Source organism: Vulpes lagopus, chromosome 24 (genome assembly GCF_018345385.1).
Source record: "Vulpes lagopus strain Blue_001 chromosome 24, ASM1834538v1, whole genome shotgun sequence".
In the NCBI taxonomy this organism is placed as follows: domain Eukaryota; kingdom Metazoa; phylum Chordata; class Mammalia; order Carnivora; family Canidae; genus Vulpes; species Vulpes lagopus.
The window spans coordinates 17,146,996-17,169,648 of record NC_054847.1 but is presented as its reverse complement, the minus strand read 5'-3'; the positions used below and the strand labels follow the sequence as shown (position 1 = coordinate 17,169,648).

The 22,653-nt window shown below is 44.0% G+C and overlaps 1 protein-coding gene across 1 annotated transcript in view; it reads left to right on the top strand.

The window, feature by feature from the left end:
• Positions 1–22,653, top strand: part of TMEM163 (transmembrane protein 163) — a gene marked incomplete at its 5' end in the record, with an annotated part of 225,155 nt that overhangs the window by 130,851 nt on the left and 71,651 nt on the right. Inside the window, 2 exons of the mRNA XM_041740005.1 lie at positions 6,393–6,436; positions 7,834–7,925. Coding sequence (XP_041595939.1) covers positions 6,393–6,436; positions 7,834–7,925 — 136 coding nt within the window. The remainder of the gene's footprint in view (positions 1–6,392; positions 6,437–7,833; positions 7,926–22,653) is intronic.

The following is a 22,653-nucleotide window of genomic DNA, read 5'->3' as shown; positions in this document are numbered from 1 at the left end:
ATTCTGATATTTGACTAGAACTGTATAGGTCACACAAAAACTTCCAGATTTCATCCACAGGTGGCCCTTTTGCAAATTCTGATCTAGACAGATAAAATACAAAGTCAAGTCACTGTGCTGCAGTGGAGAATGAGTAGTCTAAGGGGCGAAGCTGTTTTGATTTTTTTTTTGTAAGATTTTATTTATTCATGAGAGACACACACACAGAGGCAGAGACAGGCAGAGGGAGAAGCAGGCTCCCCGCGGGAGGCGTGATGGGGGGACTCAATCCCAGGGCCCCAGGGTCACAACCTGAGCTGACAGCAGACTGGGCTCAACCACTGAGCCACGCAGGTGCCCTTCGATTTGTTTTTCAAACTGCTTCTCCCTCTCTTTTCCTCCAGTGAGGACTGAATTCAGCATCCTATCACAGATTATGGACGTTCTGTTGAAGCGATTTGAACATAAACCAATTAATTTTGACCCCTCTTAGCGCCACCTTTTGTGTCTGGGCTGCCGCAGGCACGACGAAGGTGGTGATGGAGAGAAGGCTGCTCAGGTTGGGTTAGTCACCCGGCTGCGGGCAAGGCGGTTGCCAGGCGTCTGAGTGACAGAGGTGGTCTAATTAAAGTGGGATTGATTTATTAACGGAGCTTTACTGGCCACATAATTTAGCAAACTCGGAGGTGTTACGGGGCCCGGGGTATTGCTAAAGAGTGCTAAGGCTCAAGATAATTATTGCCTTACTTAGGAGAGGATGACAGATGGGACCTCATTGTTGCTGTAAATCTAGCCTGCAATTGAAATGGCATTCTTTGTTCGACGTTGTCCAGGGCTCTCTGCAGCCAGCGTTGACCACGTTGACCACGGTCGCCTTGCTGGCACCCTCACCTCTCTGCATTTCCAAGGCACTTCGAACCTCCACAGTCCTCCCTCAAAGCTTGCTGCTTATTCAGCTGCGTGATTTGCATTCGGCTTTGTCCTGACAGGGGGTTGCCTGGGTCCACCCCACTTTCCAGCTGTCTTTCTGTTTGAATTTGAGTTTCCAGCTGATGGGCGTTCTGGCCTGCACGTGACTTGAGGAAGGTCTGGTCTCGAACAGGACCTGTATAAATATTTATTTAAGACTTCTGTTGTATGTGTGTGCCTCTGGCAGTGTAGCTGTTATTACTCCCTGGACACATAAATGAGAGTAGAGTGTAGGAAAAGCAAAATCCTGGGAGGCAGGAGGGCCCTTGCACAGAGAAGGACATTTTGCAGATGTGCCACACCTTGGCTGGCGTGACCCTCCTTTGTCCTGTGGTATCAGCAACTGGCTCCTGTAGGTGGTCTGGCTCGGAGAGATGGATTTCAGAAACTGAGCCATATTAAAGTCATGTATGATAGTTTGTTTTCTGATTAGCCAGAAGCATTGCAGCCTACTCCTCAATGGACGTCATAAATCTGATTTCTGCTATTCTGTTTTAGATCTTTGGCTGTGTTTTTAGGAGTTGGCTAATTTTTTCCCCCAAATAAAATGGATTTCTTTTTTTTTTTTTTCTGACTTGAATGGTCATATATGGTGGTTATGGAATACGTGGAAAATACAAAAAAAGGGACGCCTAGGTGGCTCAGGGGTTGGCGCATGCCTTTGGCCCAGGGCATGATCCTGGAGTCCCAGGATCGAGTCCCATGTCAGGCTCCCTGCATGGAGCCTCCCTCTGTCTGTGTCTCTGCCTCTCTCTCTCTCTCTCTCTCTCTCTCTCTCTCTCGCTCTGTGTATGTGTGTCTCTCATGAATAAATAAAGTCTTTAAAAAAATACAAAAAAGGTAGAAAGGAAAGAAATCCACTCAAATATCTCTATCCAGCACAAATTGACTACTGTTACTGTCTGAAGTTTTTTTTCTAATTGTTTACAATGCATTTTAAAAACATGGTTGAGTAAAGCTAGTTATATCACATATATTATCTTGTATCTTGCCCTTTTCTACCTCATTTTTTTTTTTCTCAAACAGGAAGTCTATTATTTCACATGACTTTTGTCTTGCTCCTTTTTGCTTCAGGCAAAATAGCCTCACACATACCAGGTATTCCATCTCCGGGCCTTTGCACTGACTGTTCCCATTATCTGGAAGGTTCTTCCCTCCAGATGACTGCATGGCTCACTCCCTCACTTCCTCATTTTGCTCAAATGTCACCTTCTTTGTGAAACCTCTGCTGACCTCCCCATTGAGTTTGCACTTTTGCTAGCCAAAATGCCTTTTGACCCAGGCCCATCCTTTCTCGTGGCACCCCGTGCTGATGGCACTAATCATACCACGTGTATGTTGATTATCACTATTGCTCTAATTAATATGCTCACATAAGCATTAACTAAATGTATTTTTGGTCAACATTTTGGAATGCATTATGTATACCTTACATATAGCTTATTTTTTTAATGGACTGGACTTTAATCACCACCCTACTGCTGGACATTTAAATTGCATTCAGTGTTTTGCTATTATAAATTACATAAATCTACTATGAACCTTCTGTGTATAAAGCGTTTTTCCATTTCTTAAGTACTAAAAGAGTTTTTTGGACATGGGATTATTGGACAAGGTAAATTGTATTAAGACTCATGGCTGCAAGTGGTATAAACTCAACTCAAACTGGCTTGAGCAAATTAAAGAAAATTATTGACTTGAGCAAATTAAAATTATTGGCTTGAGCAAATTAAAGGAAATTATTGGCTGACGTAATTAAAAAATATAGGGATGTGCCTCAGGTAGGGCTGATTCTAGAGGTTCAGTCTGTGTTACCAGGGGTCTGATTTGTGTCTCTCATCCTTCCTGTATGCTTTCCTCTATGTTGGCTTCATTCTGAGGCAGCTTCTCCCCATTTAGGAGAAAATTGCTACGTGTTTTCATGCTACCAACTGTACAGTCCCATCTTAGAAAGACAGCCCCTTCCCAGTATTTTCACAAAAACTCAGGAGAGGTTCTCACTGGTTCACATTGAGTTGTGGCACCCTGAATCTTTAACTCTGGCTGTGAGACAAGGAAATACGGGAGTGGGGGTGATGATGTCATCCCACCCATACCACACACTCTGAAGGTAGGAGGGATAGCTCTTCCCAGGGTGCTCTTCTATGAATGGGGGGATGGATACTGGAAAGGTCCCAGAACTACAGATCTTCACTTATGAACATTTTAGGGACCCTGTGCCTTAGTGGGGGAGGAAAAAAAGCATGGCATGCAGGGCACCCAGTCCCAGCGTAAGGATGCATTTCTGGATGTGTGAGGCCAGCCTAATTAGACGGCAGTCTGCTGCCACTCTCACCACGGGGAGGGGGAGTGTCATAAGGACGGGAAGCCCAGGCCTCAGCTCCCTGAGGAATGAGGCTCCGATGGCCTATAACTGCATGCTCCGGAGGCTGCTGGTGGCCACTGGCTCCTGAAGTACATGTTTAAATTATGAGCGGTGGAGACAAGTTCTAAATGTGAGGAACGGGAACTTTCTTGAGATTTTCTCAAGGGGGTTCTGAGAGCAGTGCTCTCCAGATGAATGTGGAGGCTTCTGACAGTTGGGCACTCCATTCCAGAGCAGTGGTGGCATTTGTCATCCAGGCCCCACCCCACCCCACACCACCAGCTGACAGCTGTGGTGGCTTCGTTTCCTTCAGCTCTGTGGCCCCTGCCTTGACCCTGAGCAGTCTTGGGGAGAGAGCTCCGCCTCACGGCTGCCCCCCTGCCTGGCTCTCGGTGCATCCTGCCAGCTGGCCGCATAATTCCAAGGCCCAGAGGGTCCTTATCTGTCATCCATGGTCGAATGTGCACCTGCCTTAAAGGCACCACAAGACTTTTGTTGGACCTCTGGCGGCTTTCAGCTACGCTTGGCCAAGTATGTCTGTGGCTCCCGGAGCACCTGCCTTGTAAACCCTACTTTGGTTGGGTCATCCTGGCCCAGGCCTGCAGTTCTCCAAGCGGGAACTGCTCAGTAGGGAAGCTGTCAGAGTCACGGCCTTGTGCAGGGCCCTTCGGTGTCCCCTGGATTCCCCATGCAATTTCTGGCATTTTCTTTCTTTCCATCTCATTAAGGAGATTAGATAGAGGCAATTTATAAGTAAATGATACATGTTAATCCTTCACTTCTCTGAAGGACTCTGGGTTAACCTAGAGCCTTCTTGCTCACATTTTCCTTGGTGCATGGGGGTTAGAACAGTGTTAATAGTCCACTTGTGCTCTAAGCTGTTCATCCACTGGGCAGGCTTGAATCAGTCACACAAGCAGAACTTTGCCATGAAATTCTGAGAGGGTTTGAAATCACAGATGCCGACTCCATTTGAGTCAGGGAAATCTGTCGTCAATGGCCATCTCCTTTGTTGGGTTCCAAATCTCTAAGATAAAGTTCCTTGTGTTTTTAATTATAATCAACTGGGCATACAGTTCTTTGAAATCTGTAGTCCACTGTGTAAATGTCTGGTATTACCAGATAACTGATTCAAGCTTATTTTATTTTAATTTTCAATTTTTTGATTAAAGCTTTTTAAAGTAACAGTTTACCTCTTGGAAAGCAGGCAGTCTTTCCGGCCGGCGGATGGGGTGCTTTCTCAGGTGTGGCCTCCGTACCATGGTGCCCAAGCCAGATGGGGTGGGTAGAGATGGTGTGGGAGCTCCAGCTTGGGCAGCTCCTCTTTATCTGCTCTATATATCGAGGGTTCATGCAAGATAAGATGTTGGTAGGAGCTGGAAAGTTTCCACTGCTGATAAAGGAGTAACCCACAAAAAGCACATGGCTAAGATACTGTAAAAATAGGCTGTGAAGGAAAAAAAAAACAATACTCCTTTCTATGGAATTTTGTGGAGCTTAATTAACAAGTTGTGGAGTAGCTAGTGCAAGTCAGGCACAGCGTCCTCTAGCTTCTCTTGGTGCTCAGGGCAGCTCCTCAAAGGATCTCCTGCCTTCTGCCCGTGTCAGTGTGGCCTGTGAGTTGGATTCCTTTGGGAAGATCAGATCCAGTGCCCCTTTGCATCGCACAGCTGCATTGCCCATGAAAGCTACGGCCCATCACTGTATACTGCGGACTCTGCTATTCTCTCTCCCTGTGCCCGTAAGAGGAACAGCAGGGACAACTGGAGCACTTTTTTGCAAGAACCAAAGATGATCAGGAATGTAATAAATTGCATTTGCCTTACACAGCCTGAGGACTGGAATATAGCTAACCCCCAGGAAAGGCTTGGAAACCTTCAGAGGCCAGTGACTCCCTTGCCCAAGAGTCGTTTTTACCCCGGGCTTATGTTTCTGCTTCTCGGAGTTTATAGAAAACAATGGCCAGCTCTGCTTCTGTGTTCCCAGGTTTCAATTCCAACAACATTAACTGACGAACTAGATTCCCTCTTGGTCTCAATTCCTAATTCACAGAAAATGAAATATGCTTGCTTCACATTGGGTCATATGACCCTGATATGGCTGGGGGCAGGGCTGCAAAGCTGTCCAGAGTCCATTTGTGCATGTTATGGATAGGACAGGGAATAGGCCCCAGAGAAGGGACATGTGGTGAGCTGAGTGGGGGTTCCAAATGGGTATTGACTCCATGCTCCACACTCACACCTCACGGACTCCATGAATCGGCTGCTGGTCGTAGCTGTGCCTGGGACAGTCCACTTCAAAGCTCTGCTGACCCATTGGGTAGAGTTTCATTCTTTGTTGGAGGGTAGACATATGCTTTTATTTGGAGAACTGCCTTTATTAAAGCAAACTGAGAATAGTCTTTGAAGCTGGACATGGCTTTGGCACAGAACAGATCACAGAATTGGGCAACTGTGCTACTCAGTTAACTTCCCCAAAAGTAGATAGATTTTTGAATATGGAGCAGTGTTTTAATTTTAACTGTTAAATCTATATTTGTAGACATGTCTTATTTAAGATCATTGCTATTGTTTTTCTAAACAGTTTTCTTGAGGCCTACGCTGGATTTTAAGCTCTGATGGGCAAGAGATTGCTCTCAACTGTGTTAGCAATGGCGTGTGCATATAGATACCACCCCTATTTACCTTATGATGGGAACAGTGTGGACGGTTGCACTTCTGCTCTGATAGTTTTGTGCTGTTCCCAGCTCTCTGTTCCCCAATTGCTAAATTCTTAAAGTCTTAGCAGTCGTTTGATTGACAAGTGCTTGGCATTTTCATCATGAAGCCGGCCCTTTGGTGCTTAAGGATGTGGTGGGAAGGGACACTGTTGCTGGTGGAGTCTGCAATCTTTTCACTTCTCTCTCTACCTGTTTTAATCTGTAGGTGTTACAAGTACAGTTAATTTTTAACTTAATTCTCTGGGAACTTTTCCGGGCATGTTAAAAAGGCTCTATCAATTCTAGGAATATACTCAGAAATGAGAGAAAAATATCCATGAGGTCTTAAAATATTCTGAATAATATTTTCTTTCTTTTTAGCTGTCTCCGTTATGAGGTACAGCGCCTCTGCTTTTGGGTTTGCAGTAAGTAACCTGAAATGTACTTTTATGAAGTTTTGCACGTTTTTTCCTGAGCCCACAAATCTCACCCTGGGCTCACTGTTCAGAGGGGGGTTAGCAGATGAGAGCTTAGCAATGCAAACAAACCTTGTCTGGAAATAGCTTCTATAAAAAATTACAATTCCATGTAAGTAGACAGCAACGATGCCGTACGGGTCTCCAGAACAGATTAGGGGGACCTCATTTTCCACACCTGGTTGAGAGGATGTTTGAGCGTTTTATGGCCTGTTTTTCTCCCTCGAGGTTGTAGGCGTGACAGTGGGCACATGCTGGAGTGAAGAATTTGCTGGTGCAGGCAGGGATGTTGGCGGTTAGTATAAGGGCTCCTGATACTAGACAAGTCAGACTGCAGCCCCTTGATTCTCCTCAAGGGGCTGCAAACTTGCTTCCTGATGGGAATTGGTCAGAGAAAACGGATCTGAGATGTTTGACAGGAGAGGCATATTTAAAGCATGGGTGAAGTTTCCCCACATTCCTTCCAGAGACTGCTAGTGCTTGTAGTTTTCCAGATCGAAAGTACGATATGGTGCAGTGACTCATCCAGAGAGCTCCAGCATCCTCCCATGCAGCTTTAGGGTTTCCTGTACCTGAGGGCATGTGTTCCTGTTCCCAAATCCACTTCTTCCCTTTGCTGTGAGAACTTAATGTTTTGGAAGTTGTAGATTGTTTCAGAATCCTTTGAAAAAGGTATGGACAGTCTCTCCACACACACACACACACACACACACACACACACACTCTCCCTCCCCACCACACACACATCTCTCTTTTTTCCTCTTTCTTCTGTCCCTGTCCCTCACACATTCCTTCCTTTGTTCAAACAAGAGCATTGAATTTTGTATACAATTTTGGAGTGTTAGCAGATTTCCCAGGACCCTTGAGTGCCACCCCCCCCCCCCCCCCCCGAACCTTAGGTAGAACAATCCCGTTGAAAGCCAGAGGCATAGAATCCTTTTACTGAATCTTTTACTTGGCATGTGGCGGGGAAATGCTGCAATTATTTTGCCTGCTGGGAAATAGGTGTCAGAGCAGTATAGGTCCCTTCGTGTCTCCAGAGTGCTAGGAGCCAGGGCCCAGAGAGCAGAGCCCACTGCACCAGAGAGTGTGTTTCCTTAGTTGGTGGGGACAGCACGAGATATGTGGAGGAGTCATGGCACTGCCATGAGGCTGGCACGTCCAGTGGCCTTAGCTCTAGATTCCCAGGACCCCACGTGAGAATGAGGAGTAGCCTGTATCGTAATGATGTGAAGCCACTTTGCTCTGAGGTCACTGGCTCAGATTCCAAGCCTCCATGTCTTTTGTCTTCACAGTCATGCCTTATTAATTCGGGAAAGCACTAATGCCATGTTTCCTTCTCCTAGTTCGATGCCATCCTTGACGTCCTGTCATCGGCGATTGTCCTGTGGCGTTACAGCAATGCTGCGGCTGTGCACTCTGCCCATAGGGAATACATGTAAGTGGATTTTTATCTTCTTCTGTACAGTAGAACTTTTGCAAAGGAAGGCCACATAATTAGGCTGTCAGTCTAGCTTACTTTACAGCTTTGGTCTCAAGGATGAGCATAAGGACCCAAATTGCCTTTGAGAGTGCCAGCTTGTGCTATCAGACATAGGATAAGCACCTTTTGGGATGACCAAAGAGATGGGGTGTCCTTTTATAATTCTCCTGTTCTCTGCTCTTGAGTCTGGAGTGAATGTTTGTATGCTTATTTGTCTGTCTATCCTTCTGTCCATCTGTCCATCGATCCGTCCATCTTTCAATTCAACCATCATCCTTCCATCCTCTTTGTGTTTGTGGAATCTTTGTTCTCTCAGATTTCCCATGTGTTTTTCCTTTCTTTCTAAGTAAAATAAGTTTCCACTGTAATTTATGGAAGGCATCTTGAGCATATTCTAAATTACCTTACTTGTCCTCCATTCCTTTCTCTATTTGAGGACCTGGCTTGTCCCAGCCTCTCCATCCTGTGGGTGATGATCTTGTCTTTGAGGAATTTGAGTTTGTGGCCATAAAACCCGTCTTTCTCAATTCCCATCTCTTTGTTTCATTTGTAATCTCCAAGCTGATAACAGCACAGTTTCCAGAGTCAGATTTCTTGGCTTTGAAAGCTCTGTCACTTGCTAGCTCTGTGACTGTAGGAAGCTGCTAAGGGCTCCATGCCCTGTTTCCTCATCTGGAAAATCAGGAAAACAACAATACCTCCTTCATAGAGGTGTTGTATATATGATGTGCGCATGATACGTATTGCTAATGTAATATATATGTTGTAACATATATGTTATAGATACTAGAACAATATATATAATATAGCTTAGAGCAGTGTTTGGCATGTAGTTCAGGAAGCCTTAGCAGCCATCATTATTAATTATTAAGGAATTATTAATGAGGCTTCTTTGAGACTGAGCCACCACTGGTCATTAAGGGAAGAGTTTGATCCCACCTCTGTGGCTTTTGAACAGCTTAATACAAAGGAGTTAATGCTCCCCTGCTGTGTTTGTGGTGGCGCCCAGACAGAAGGTAGTCTTGATGAGGATGCTATGTCATACTTAAGGTACAAATTTTGAGATACAAATGTTAGGTGCTAGGGGACTCAGATAGTAATGGGGTTGCACGTGCCAAATGGAAAACTTTTGAAAGATAATGCTGTAACTGATTCACAAATGAGAGCAGATTTTATTTCACTGTTGGCTTTAGGTGGAGCACAGAAACTTCTTTGAAGTGTTAAATTTTATTTTAATGTGCATTAGCTCTTTTAACAAATACGAAGTATCGAAGTATCAAAGTATCAAAGTATCGTGGGATAACAGGGTGGCTCAGTCAGTTAAGCATCTGCCTTCCCCTTAGGTCATGATCCCAGAGTCCTGGGATTGAGCCCTGGGTTGGGCTCTGTGCTCAGTGGGGAGTCTGCTTCTCCCTCTGCCCCTCCTCCTGCACATGCTTGCTCTCTCTCTTTTTCTCAAATAAATAAAATCTTAAGAAAAGGTAAAAATTAAAATTAAAAAAATGTCAAGTATCAGATCTGTTCTAGCATAGATATTGTTTAGGAGTAAGTTAATTTTTTAAAAAGTGAGTCAATTTATAGTTGAAAAAAGTTAAAACATTTGTAGTAATGTTTTTGTAGTAACGATTTTGTAAATTTTCTTCTCTTTTTTCTTTTTTTAAGATTTATTTATTCATGAGAGAGACAGAGAAGCAGGCTCCATGCAGGGAGCCCGACATGGGGACTCGATCACGCCCTGGGCTGAAGGTGGCGCTAAACCGCTGAGCCACCCGGGCTGCCCCAGATTTTGTAAATTTTCAAATGATGGTACCATGACGATTAAAGTTGAATTAATACTAGTCTAGCCAAAGGAGCAGCTAGTATAAAAACCAAAGTTGTTGCTGGCTATTATTTGAGGAATACAGTGAGGACAATGTAGAGATATTTCTTGTCACATTTCAAGAGCTAGTCCTTTTCCTGTCAGAAGGACATTATTCTTTGGTTCTTTTTTTTTTTTTTTTTTTTTAGATTTTATTTATTTTTTCATGAGAGAAAGAGAGAGAGACATAGGGAGAGGGAGAAGCACCTGCAAGGAGCCTCATGCAAGACTCGATCCCAGACCCTGGGATCACCGCTGAGCCACCCAGACATCCCTATTCTTTGCTTCTATAGTTGCATTGTCCAGTACAGTATCGGCTGGTGGCTATTTTAGCACTTGAGTGTAGCTGGTCCAAATTAAGAGGTGTTGTTAAGTGTAAAATACTACATTCTAAAGACTTCATTAAAAAATGAATGTAAACATTGTATTAATAGTTTTAAAAATATTGATTACATGTTAATGTAAGAATATTTTGAATATGGAGTGCCTAGCTGGCTCAGTTGGTACAGCATGTGATTCTTGATCTCAGACTCCTGAGTATAAGCCTCATGTTGGGTGTAGGGATTACTTAAAAATAAAATCTTAAAAAAAGAGTATTTTGGATATATTGGATTAAACTATTATAATTAATTTTACTTCTGTTTCCTTTTTCTAATGTGGCTTTTAGAAATTTAAAATTACGTATGCGGCTTATATGATAATTCTTTTGGGCTTTGTCCTCAAAATAGAAAGCTCTTCCCTCTATCTTCTCTTACTTTAGAATTACTAATCAGAATTTGATTTGCAATTCCAGAAGGAATTGAGTTCCATGTTTCTCAATTTCTCTCTTCTAATGTGCTTTTAAAAATCTGATTTCCTTTATGTTGAAGTGAGTTTCTTACATATTAGTCACAAATCTACAAATTATTGTGGCTTTTCTATAGAGTTGAGATCTCTGAGCATTTGCCAGGTGGCCTGGAGTTTTTCCAAGAATAAAAGATTGATGACAAGACATGTCTTTGGTCTCACTGTTTTTTAGTGATCCTCAAACAGGTACCATTAAAAACAAAATGTGTATGTCTGTTGATACTGAGAAGACAAAAACTTACAGTGGAGTTGTTTTGATAATTCCCGGATGATCATTCACACAATGATGCCTGTGAATTCATTCGGAGGGTCTAAATGTAGGGATCAAGGTGACACTCCACAGTCCTTTGTACTCTTGGCTTTAGTTTAAAGTTTTAATCTGTGCCTCATCCCATGTAAATTAAAAATTCATGGAATCATTGCCAGCTGAGAAACTCATGTTTGCATATTAATGAGCATGAATGAATTATGAGAGGCATAGCTGGAAAAACTATTGGCTTTCAGTTAGTTGCTGGAGAATAATAAATGGGGGAATATCCAAATGGTCCTTAGTTAATTCCTCTAATTTGTCCTCCTTTGACTCTATGCTTCAGAAAGAATCTTGAGCTTGGAATTGCCAGTGCCAGAAGGAGAGGGAGTTTCGTCAGCGCTGCCACCTGATACTGTGTGTGCTGGCTGCATGGGATAGGGTGTTAGATGCCCAGAGGAGGAGAGGATGCTTCTAGCACCACCAGAGTACTGCATTTTGCACCTAGATTGTTAAGAGGTATCCAGCTACAGAGTGGATCCTCATTAGTTTTGTTTTGCATTTTTTTATTGTGGTAAAAAATACATAACATGGAATTTACCATCTTAAACATTTTAAGCTTCTGGTTCAGTAAAATTAAATATATTCATATACGGTTGTGAACAGAGTCCCCAGAACTTCTTCATCATTGCAACACTGAAACTTCATACTTACTAAACAACTATCCTTGTCCATCTCCCCCAGCCCTTTGCAACCACAACTCTACTTTGTTACTCTGAATTGGATTACTCTAGGTACCTCAATAAGTAGAAGCACAGAGTATGTGTTCTTCTGCAACGAGCTGCTTTCACTCAGCATAGGTGGCCATGGCAAGGTCAGTAAAGAGTCCTCAGGGATGAGAAATCTTGCTTAGGGAGACAGTCATGGGTGTGGGGCAGTAATCTGAGAGTGAGAACGAAAGGTCAGGGTCATGTGTGATGCCAGCTATTGGCTGGATGCTCCATCTGGGGTTGAAGGAGTGCTTGCAGGATCCAGGGAGGAGCTGAACACGGTGAAGCAGACATTGCTGCCGTCAGGCACTGGGGGCCAGGGGCCAGGAGGTGTGGGCTGATGGCAAGGAGATGTAGCGGAGGCTTCAGTCTGAGGGTGACTGGGGGTGTCGAGGGAAAAAGCCGGAGACTTGGTTTGGAATTCACCCCAAGGAAGGGAGGCTTTGCCAATGTGGCTGAGAGAGCACGCACTGCCTCAGCTTCAGAGCAGAGGCAGGCAGCTTCCTCGGGAAGGAGCCAGGTTTTTATGAGGCCCAGAGGTGAGGGCAAGGGTTGGAAAAGAGCCTGAGGATGTGGACACTGGGATAGGGTGACAGTATTTTGGCAAGGGACGGGAGCAAGGGGACACAGGGGAGCATGGCTAGAAGAGGGGGTGGTGACAGTTGTCCTGGTGACCATGGATTGCCACAGGGCCACCGAAAGAATGAAGCACTATTTGTACACTTATATTGTGATCTCCGAGCATCCTCAAAGTGAAGAAAACATGGAGCAAAGTAGTGCTTAGGGTCTTTTCTCATCAGTTTTAACAAAAGAGGTTTGCATCCATACATACTGTTCATGTATATAAATAAGCTCGCAAGGATACAGAGTAGAGGGGGACTGGGGACAGAAGAAAGGAAGGGGATCTGCTCTTTCCAGCCTTTAGCCAGAGCTGTCCAGTAGAACTCTGTGCAGTAACAGACATGTCCTATAGCCAAATGGTCCAATGTCATTAAACCACTACCCACACGTGGCCATTGAACATTTGCTGCGTGGCTAGGTTTCTAACTTTATTTCATTTAAATTAATTGAACTGTAAATTGTCACATGTGGCTTGTGGCTACCCTATTCGGCAGTGCCTCTTTAGGTAGTTTGATCAGTTTTAGTCCATTTTTTAAAAAAACAAAGTTGTTACTAAATCCAAGTCCAGGGTGGGGGTGACTGGGTGATGGGCACTGAGGGGGGCACTTGATGGGATGAGCACTGGGTGTTATTCTCTATGTTGGCAAATCAAACACCAATTAAAAAAAAAAAATCCAAGTCCAGGGACTTGGGAATGAGAGATACGGAGGGAAGGTAGGAGGTGCCGGAGGTGGAGGGTGTGTGAGAAATTAGTGTAGGAGGAACTTGGCAAGGCCAAATGACACAGGGCATTTCACGCCTGTCTCAGCCATTGTCAGCCTTGTGTACCATGTAAGGCCACAGGAAGTACAGCCTCCCGCTGCCATCAGCTGTGGAGGGCCATCAGGCTGCTTGCCACGCAAGGTACAGCTTGACGCTCATTGGAGGCCTCTGCCATTTTGCACAATTGCAGCACAGGTGGGAGGCCCATGATGCGCCCCAGTCCCAGCTGTCTCTTTGGGCCATCCGTCAGCTCACCGAGATGGAGAGGTGGAGGCAGATGGGAGGCTGTTCACCTTTACAGGCTTGAAATTCTGCAACACTGAGGCAAAAACACAGCCGGGGAGGTTGCTCACTTGTTCCAAATCTACCTCCAAATGGCATTATGCTCAGCAGCATATTGGAAAGCAAATTTGAGAGCTCCGGAGTAGATATTCTTAGAGAGGCATACGAAATAAATGGGGCACACTGGTTCTCACCCATGCCGGGTCCTTGCTCTGTCCCACCCCCCGCCCCGTTTGCTGAGCCAAATGCCTTGGCCTGGAAACTACCAGTTGACAGAATGGCTTTTGATTACTGGTTTCAGCAACATTCTTGTTGCTTTTGGAAACCGCTCTCTAAATTGAGAAAAAAAAGTAACTAATTCCGTCAAGAAATAACTTTCTGGTAGTTTGCTTTTGGTGTCTGATCTGTGTGGACTGCAAAGGCAATGAGTAATACCGGGAACCCAGTGAACTAGTGTCATGTCTCCCCCTCTTCTCATGGGCATTCTATCTCACCCTAAATCAGGGACTCTGGGAAAGTGAACCATATTTCCTCCATATCTTTCTAGTGATAGTAACACTACAAAGCTCTTGAGTGTGTTTTAACTCAAGAGCGGAACCTGTACTGGAAGAAGAAATAATTTCAGAGAGTCCCCCAGTAACTTCTGTAATGAGAGCTGGTGTAGAAGGTAGAGAGTCTTGAGAGCGGGACCTGAGCTCATGTGCCTTGAACAGTTTGGTTTTAGCCTTATCTGAAGGCAGAGGAGAGTTGCCTTCCATAGTCACGGAAAGTTCATGTAAAACCTGCTATGATGCAGGTGAGACATTAATGAGCCGTGCTGCCCTGGGCAGGATGTGTTAGGGGAAGGAGGTCTTCTTTGGTCTGTGTTACAGGTAGAAATGCGTCCCCCCGAAATACATTGAAATCCTAACCCTGACTACTACACAGTGCGACCTTGTTGGGAAATAGGGTCTTCGCAGATAACACTCCCATATGACCGGAGTCCTTGGAGAAAGACAGAAGCACACAGGAAGGCAAGGGCCACGGCCAGTGGGGGCAGAGTGCAGAGGTATGTATCCACAAGCCAAGGAACGCCAAGGATTGTTGGCAAACACCAGCAGTTGGAAGAGGCAAGGATGATTCTACAGGTTTCTGAGGGAGCTTAGGCCCCGCCACCGCCTTGATTTTGAACTTCGAGCTTCCAGAATAGTGAGAAGAAAAATCTCTTCATTAAGCCGCTCAGTGTGTGGTGCTGGGTCACAGCAGCCACGGGAAAATGCAGCTGTCCCTGAGAAGAGTCTTCATCAGATCTGCACTCATCTGCTCTGTGACCCTTAGGGGTGTATGGATTTTTTTGAGACCTCAGTGTTCTCGTCTGTGAAAGAGGGAATGGGCCACAGTAGCTACCAAATGGTGTTGTGGCAAAAATTAAACCTGACGTTGAATGTGACATCAGTAGATCTCAAAAAATGTTAGCTCGTGGGGCACCTGGGTGGCTCTGTCCATTAAGCATCCAACTCTTGGTTTCAGCTCAGATCATGATCCTCAGGGTCATGAGGTCGAGCCCTGAGTCAGGCACCATGCACATTGTGGGCCCTCCTTGTCCTTGTCCTTCTTTTCCTTCCCTGCTCGTGCTCTCTCTGTCTCTAAAATAAATAAAATCATCTTTAAAACAGCTAGATCCCTTATTTTCCATCCCTGGAGTTTTGAAAATGTTTTTTCGCTAACCATACTACGATAGTTTGAAATTACTCTATTATTTTAATTCGCTTTGGAACAGCGTGGAATAAAAGAAGTTGCAAGGAAAGAATTTAAAAACCCAAGCACATGCCCTGGCATATTGAGAAAGTTGCTTTGGACCTAGGCTAGACATGAGTTAATATTGCAGTGAGGTGATAAAAGATGATTGCATGATTTCCTCATTTCATTTCTTGATCCCTCCCTAAAATCTCGTTTGTGTGCAGCAAGACAAAGTAACATATGATTATTGTAAAAAGGTAATTCATAGAGGTACAACGAATATAGCAAGAGGCACCTCGGTGGCTTAGTCAGGCGTCTGACTCTTGATTTCGGCTTAGGTCATGATCTCAGTATTGTGAGATCGAGCCCTGCCTTGGGATTTAAGATTAGATTCTCTGAAGATTCTCTCTCCTTTCTCTGCCTTCTACCCCCCGCCCCCAATGCACTCTGTCTGTCTCTAAAAATCACAACAAACAAACAAAAACCCAACAAAGACTATAGCAATTGTTAGAGGGCCTTTCAGGGAGAATCAGAGCTAACGTTTCGCTGTTTATTGTGTTTTCCTGAATGCATATGCATGGTTACATATACAGCTTTTTTTTTCCTACATAGAGATAATCTATATATACCCTCTGCAAACTGGTTTTTCTCTACTTAACCACCATGTTTTGAACATTTTCCCATCTTTGGATAAATAGAGGTATGTTATTTTTTGATAGCTAGGCAGTATTCTGTGTATGGATTTAGCATATTTTGTTAAGTAATTTTCTACTGAAGATGTAGGTTGTTTCCAGTGTCTTGAGGCTAGAAACGGCCTGAAATAACTGTCCTTACACGTTTGTATTTTCATGCTTGTCTTATTTCTTTGGGATAAATTACTAGAAAGTCTGGGTCAAAGAATCTGCTGACCTGTAATTTTGATGGCCAGTGTCACACTGTGCTCCAACAAGGTCATACTAATTTCCATTCCCCTTGGTAGGGGTGAGGCTGTCTTTTTACTTACCTTGGCCAGCACTAAGTGTTAGAGCTCTGTTTGATCTTGCCTATTTGTCCAGGTGGAAAATTAAATTCTCCATGTTAACGTGCATTTGTTCAGTTATCAGTCTAAACAAATTCTCCGATGCTTTTTTGGTATTTGTATTTCTTGTGGGACCTGGGTTGCAGAATTTCAGATGGGAATAAGAAGCCCCCCCCCCCCCTTTTTTGAAACATTTCCCAGACTCTGGCCTCTGGCTACAGAACTTAGGTGACAAAGAAAGTACAACTTAATAACTGGCCAGATCCTTTCTGCTTGCTCCCCATCCTGATCTACCCCACCTCACACCTGCCGTATTCTTTTTTGCAGTGCCATGTTTTTTCCTTCCATCTAAAATACCTGTATTAATTTCTGTTATTGGTGCGTTTGTTGACTGTTTTCTCAGAAGAATTTAAGCTCATGAGGGCAAGGGGATTCCTTAAGTGTCTTAATCTTTTTTATCTTCATTCCCTAGAAAAACAGCTGGCATTTACTAGGTGCTCATTTAAAGAGTCGCAGAACGAAAGATTGAGTTATGGAAGCCCTTCATCTTATGTAAACTTTTGATAACTTTTATTAAGATGATAAGTATTTACTGTGCCCAGTATCATGCTGGACTCTGCATTAGGTAGAGGTATATTATTTGACCCCTGGTAGAGAAGGTAAATAGTGTTTCTGAAGGCTCATGGCTAGTAATGGATACAACTGGGGTTTGAACCTACATCTTGCTTGCTCTGAAATTTGTTGCATAACCATTATGCAACACTGCCTCTTTAAATGATCATTTGTGTGTCTTTTCACACACATTTCATTCCAGCCCCCCCCCCCACCTTCCCCTTCCTTCTGGAAATGCCCTTTCTTAGCAATTTGCTGGAGAAGGAAAGTGGTATGGATGCAGAAGAATTAAAAGCTATAACAAGATACAACTGAAAGTGCAGCCCTGGGCTTTGGTTCTAACTCTGGAAGGTGGGGAAATGGTTGGCTATTGGTTGGACCAGACAAACTGCTAGGGCTGCCTAGGGGTGGGTTTTCATTCCCAGGAGCAGCTATTCATGTCTTAGTCCCTTGGCAAACGGCCACCATGGCAAGCACTGCAGCTCTCCTGTGTCTCAAAGGCCTTGCAAATGAAGATCATTTGTTTTGACTGCAGCCTTGGCTTCCCTGCTCATTGAAACTTTGGTTCTTGACATTTCAATGAGCATGGAGACTGCATAGGTAGCTGCACAGGGCCTGCTGGATCCTGGGTTGAGGACTCTGCAGTTTTGCTATGAAGGAAGAGCCACACATCTTTGTCTAGGTCTATGGCCTCTCCTTTTGCACCTGCTGCCAGAACAAGGCATGTGATGAACTGAGAGGGTTCTATCCCCAAGAACATCAGCTCCCAAAACTGTGACTGGAGCTCCTTCACCTTGAGGATGGTCACCCTTTTGAAACCTGAGTCTGGGGCAGCCTGGGTGGCTCAGTGGTTTAGCGCCTGCCTTCAGCCCAGGGTGTGATCCTGGAGTCCTGGGATCGAGTCCCATGTCAGGTTCCCTGCATGGAGCCTGCTTCTCCCTCTGCCTGTGTCTCTGCCTCTCTGTGTGCGTGTGTCTCTCATGAATGAATAAATAAAATCTTAAAAAAAAAAAAGAAACCTGAGCATGGAAGTCCCTATAGTTGTCATTCATCCACCTTCTGCTCTGATGCTGGGGCTTTGTGGTGAGCAGACTTAGTGCAGGAACCCTCCTTGAAGTGGCAAGGTTTGAGATGGACAGGTAAGAATAGGATCCTTCTCTTTTCTGTGACCACCTTTGGCAGTGGGATTGTGGCAGGCTCTGCCTTCACTGAGTGGCTGTATTTTCAGAGGACAACTCTGTGGGTTCAGTTTTTCCAGCTGTATTTGATGTTTTAAGGCCAGAGGTTCATGGCACATTTTTTTCTACCTCTGGTCTCCAGATCTTGTCCTGTGTGTTGGTTGTTGAACAATTTAAACTCAATTTAATTTTGCTTGGGACTTGCCGTTGACTAGGGATCAACACCGATTGTTGATGCTGATTATGGCTGATGATTACTTTCCTCTTTATACTTCTTGCATTTTCTGAAAAATATTTTGCAAGGTACATATGTTATTTTTGTAATCCTGTCAGGCATACTTTTTCCCTTGGGGGAACATAAAAAGCAAGTCAGACTGGGAACAAGGAATAAAGCTCTCCTCTCCTCTATGTTTTTACTGCCTTCCTGTGATTATCCTACTGGGTGCTATTATACTCAGCATCAACACCACTGGGTGCTTTTACATAAGATTACTTCTCTTCTGAAGGGACCTGCCACAGTGCATGAAACCTTCCCTGGGCAGGGAAGTCTATGAAACTGCACCGAATGGAACCTGGCATGTTTTTTTTTCCTCCCTATCTCCTACCTTTCTCTAAATAGTTGCACCCTTTGAGTTTTTAGCCAGCATGGGTTTTACTGACATCTCTCTGTAACAAGATTTAGCTTACTCACATACTAAATAGAAGGCATCTAGAGGAATACTTGAGTTGTTTGTGTTTTTTCTTTTAGAATAGTTTTTATGTACCTCATAAGATTGTTACAAGAAGCAAATGAGATAATATAGGTAAGTTGCCTGGCACGGTGTTTGACAAATAGCAGGTATTCCATAAGTGGGGATTTGTTTTTGTTTTTTTTTTAAAGTAGGTTCCATGCCCAGCACAGAGCCCAGTGTGGAGCTGGAACTCATGACCTTGAGATCAAGACCTGAGCTGAAATCAAGATTCGGACGCTTGACTTACTGAGCCACCCAGGTGCCCCTAATGGGGGTTATTTTTAACACCATGCTTTCCAGGCCAGCAAAAAAAAAAAAAAAAAAAAAAAGTGTTTTTAAAAAATAACCTTGTTAAAATATGATTCACATGGCATGCAGTTCATGAATTTAAAGTGTACAGGTCAGTGGCTTTTATTATGTTCAGAGCATTGTGCATGTATCAGCACAATCATTTTCATGAAAACCTTTTCATCACCGTGAAAAGGAGTCCCACTCCTTTAAGCTTCCACTGCTCTAACTCCTTCCAACTGACCTTTCCCCCCTCCTAGTCCTAGGCAATCCCTCATGTGTAGGTCTGTATAGTTTAGCCTCCTCCAGACCTTTCATTTAAGTGGACTCCTGCGCTGTGTGCTCCTTTGTGGCTTTCTTCCTCACTTCGTCTTTGACTCAGCATAATACTTCCAGCCTTCCTCCACACTGTGACATGCATCAATATTTCTTTTTATTGTTGTATGATAATCCGCTGTATGGATGTCCCACATTGGGTTGATCCATTCATCAGCTGGTGGACATTTGGATGGTCTCATTTGGGGCTAGTAGGAATATGCTGCTGTAAACATTGGTGTATAAATGTTTGATGGAAATATGTTCTTATTTCTTTTGGCTTCATACCTAGGAGTAAAATGGTCAATGTATGTAGCTAACATTGTCAAACTGCTTTCCAAAGCGGCTGCACCATTTTATAGCACTACCAGCAATATTTGAAGGTTCCAATTTCTCTACATCCTCATCAGCACTTGGTATCGTCTGCCTTTTTGATTCTAGATGTCCTGGTGGGTGTGAGTGGCATCTCATTGTGGTTTTGATTTATACTTGAGGGTTTTTACACTTTTGAAAAGTCCCTTGTTTGTTTCTTTGTCTTGATTCCCCTAGACCCTTTAGGAGTTACATTACCCCTGCCAGTAAAGTAGTTTGTGTCTGGAGGAAGCTTCCTTCAAGAGGCCCTTCATGCGACTGGCGATGTCCTCACCTCCTTATGGCTCTGCAGAGTCTGGCTTATGGGCCTTACAGACTAAATTTTGGGTTTAATGGCACAAAGGGGGCTTACGTTAGTCAAACTCATGGAACTCACCTGTAAAAACAGGATTCCAGTTCATTAGTGGCTACATGGTATGCACATCATAAGAAACTTGACTGGGTATTCATACATTTTTCTTAATTTTTCTTCCTGTGAGGAGAAAGACTATCAGCATCTGCTAGCAGTGGGGGCTTTTCTTTTCTTTCTTTTTTTTTTTTCATGGCGTACTTTCAGACTACCTGTAGGCCCTAGATGTGCAGCTGTGGATTTTATGGTCTGGTAGGGAGCCAAGGGGCTTTTGTGTAATTCCTGTTCCAATCTGATAGGTTTTGGTCTAAAGGTTAAACTTTTAGGCCAGTCTTAACTATTGATTTTCTTACCATGCTTTGGGGACTGTGCTAAGTACTTTCTCTGATTCATCCCATTTAATCCTCAGAACAATCCAGTGAGATACAGATGTTACTACTCCAATTTTAGAGATGAGGACGTAGATACAGAGAGGTACAGGGACTTGCCCAGAGTTGTAGAGCTGGGATTCATGCTGGTGATTTGCACCAAGTCCTGCTGGACTCCGAAGCCTGCTGTTGCCTTCATTTCAGAGCTGTCCTATGTTGGTACTGCTCAGGTGAGAAGCCGCATGGATTCATTGTGTGTCGATGACTGGTGTGACTGTTCAGGAGTAAGAAGACTCAGGGGAGAACAGCTGTGAACAGCCCCACATTGTAGCCCCAAACTGAGAGGAAAAAAAAAATCCACATTTTAGGTCTGTTCCTGCTGTACATAGTATAACTATACTTTGCTTTCATTTCCTTATCTGGTAGGTTAAGATGAAAACTGCTGTCTTATCTGCCTTGGAGGTATCAGGAAAAGAATCAAAAGGGAATATGTTTTGGAGAGTTAAAAAGTGTGTGTGTGTGTGTGTGTGTGTATGTACACATTCATATATACATGATATAAGTAAATATAAAAATATATGTATAAAAGTAATATATATTCCTAAATACAGTTAAATTAATAAACTTAAATTCTTTAAAAATTTTATTTTTATCATAGTGAAAACACATAATGTAACAGCCACCCTAGCAAATGTGGAAGTGTACAATACAACAGTGTTACTACGGGCACAGTGTGGTTCAGCAGATCTCTAGAACTTGTTCATCTTATGTGATGAAAATTTATGCCTATTGATAGAGCAGCTCCCTGTTTATCACCTTCCATAAATTAAATGCTTAACTACAGGCCAGAAGAGGGGCAGTTCCCCTAGAGGGCTTGGGTACTGGGCTGGAACAGTGTTACAAGCTTTAAATGGGAGGGCTAAACCCCTGCTCTCTGGAGCTTTCTTTCCTCCAGTGACTGTGAGGACAGATAAAGTTGCCGTGTCTCTCGATTTCTCTATTGTGTGTGTTTGTTGCTGCAAAGGGGTTGTTTACTGTGAGTGTCGGCACCCACCAGAATTTGTTCCTTAGCATTTGCAGCCGAGAAATCGTTTCCTTTCTCATGTGTTCTCAATCAGGAGACCTGCAGGACAGCTAGGTGAGTAGTGTGGAAGTACCCTGAAAACAAGCCATACGCTGACCTTATCTGCTTTTGTTTTGTTTTGTTTTGTTTTGTTTTTTTCCTTATCTGCTTTTAAATTAAAGTTTCGATTCTCCCTCCCAAGGTGACTGAGGCTGACATGAAGGGAAAAGTAGATCATCATAGATGCCTTTCTTCCAGAATATGAAGGCATGTGTTAGAGTCTGAAATAGAGTAGCCTTAAAATAAAATAATAGCCGCGGTATGAAGAGTCAGCTGATTAGCCCTGTCTGAGAAAACAGAAGTTTGAAAAAAATGACCTGTGTAGGCCCCTGGGTCTCAGTCTCCTTCTTTACCCATTTTTTAAGCAAGCTATTTTGTTGGCTCTAGTTACGACCAGCCTGGCTAAATACCTGCTCTTCCTCAGGGCTCCTTGGACGGTTGGGATTGACAATTGAGGAAAGGTGGTCATGGAGAAACTAACTTCCTTTCCTGCTTTTGCCAAGCACGGTGAGGAGTCCCACATGAATCAGTCTCGATGGGACTTCCATGAAATCACAGTGACTCTAAACCTTGTCCTCATTCTGGATTCTTTAGGTAGTCTGCATTTGGGATGGGGAACGATGATCTAGGCATCTGGTTTGTGTCGGATTGGTGTTCTGGCGGTGTGCCTTTTGTTTCATAGTGAGAAGGGCAAACCTATTTTGAGAAAGTCCAGTTTTACTGATCAGATTCCTAACATGCAGCTGTGATATGTACTTACTGGTCAGCAGTGAGTTACCAAGAGCCCACAGTGTGCCAGGTGCTTCTTGAGACACCAGGAAACAAGAGACGGGCCAGCTCCCACTCTTATGGGCCAAGGAGAAGATGGCCAGTAAAGAACTGCAGAGGGCTGGGGATCCCCGGGTGGCTCAGTGGTTTAGCATCTGCCTTCGGCCTGGGGTGTGATCCTAGAGTCCCGGGATCGAGTCCTGCATCAGGCTCCCTGCATATGGAGCCTGCTTCTCCCTCTGCCTCTCTCTCTCTCTCTCTCTCTGTGTCTCATAAATAAATAAAATCTTTAAAAAAAAAAAAAAGAACTGCAGAGGGAAGAGAGAGCTGTGAAGAAAATCTAGGCTGATGTGACCCCAGATTGTCAGGAGGGGTCCTCTGGAGGGGGTCAGGGAAGGTTCTTGAACTGCTGCTTCAGATGGCAGGAAGAAGCCTGGAGGAAATGCATCCCTGGAC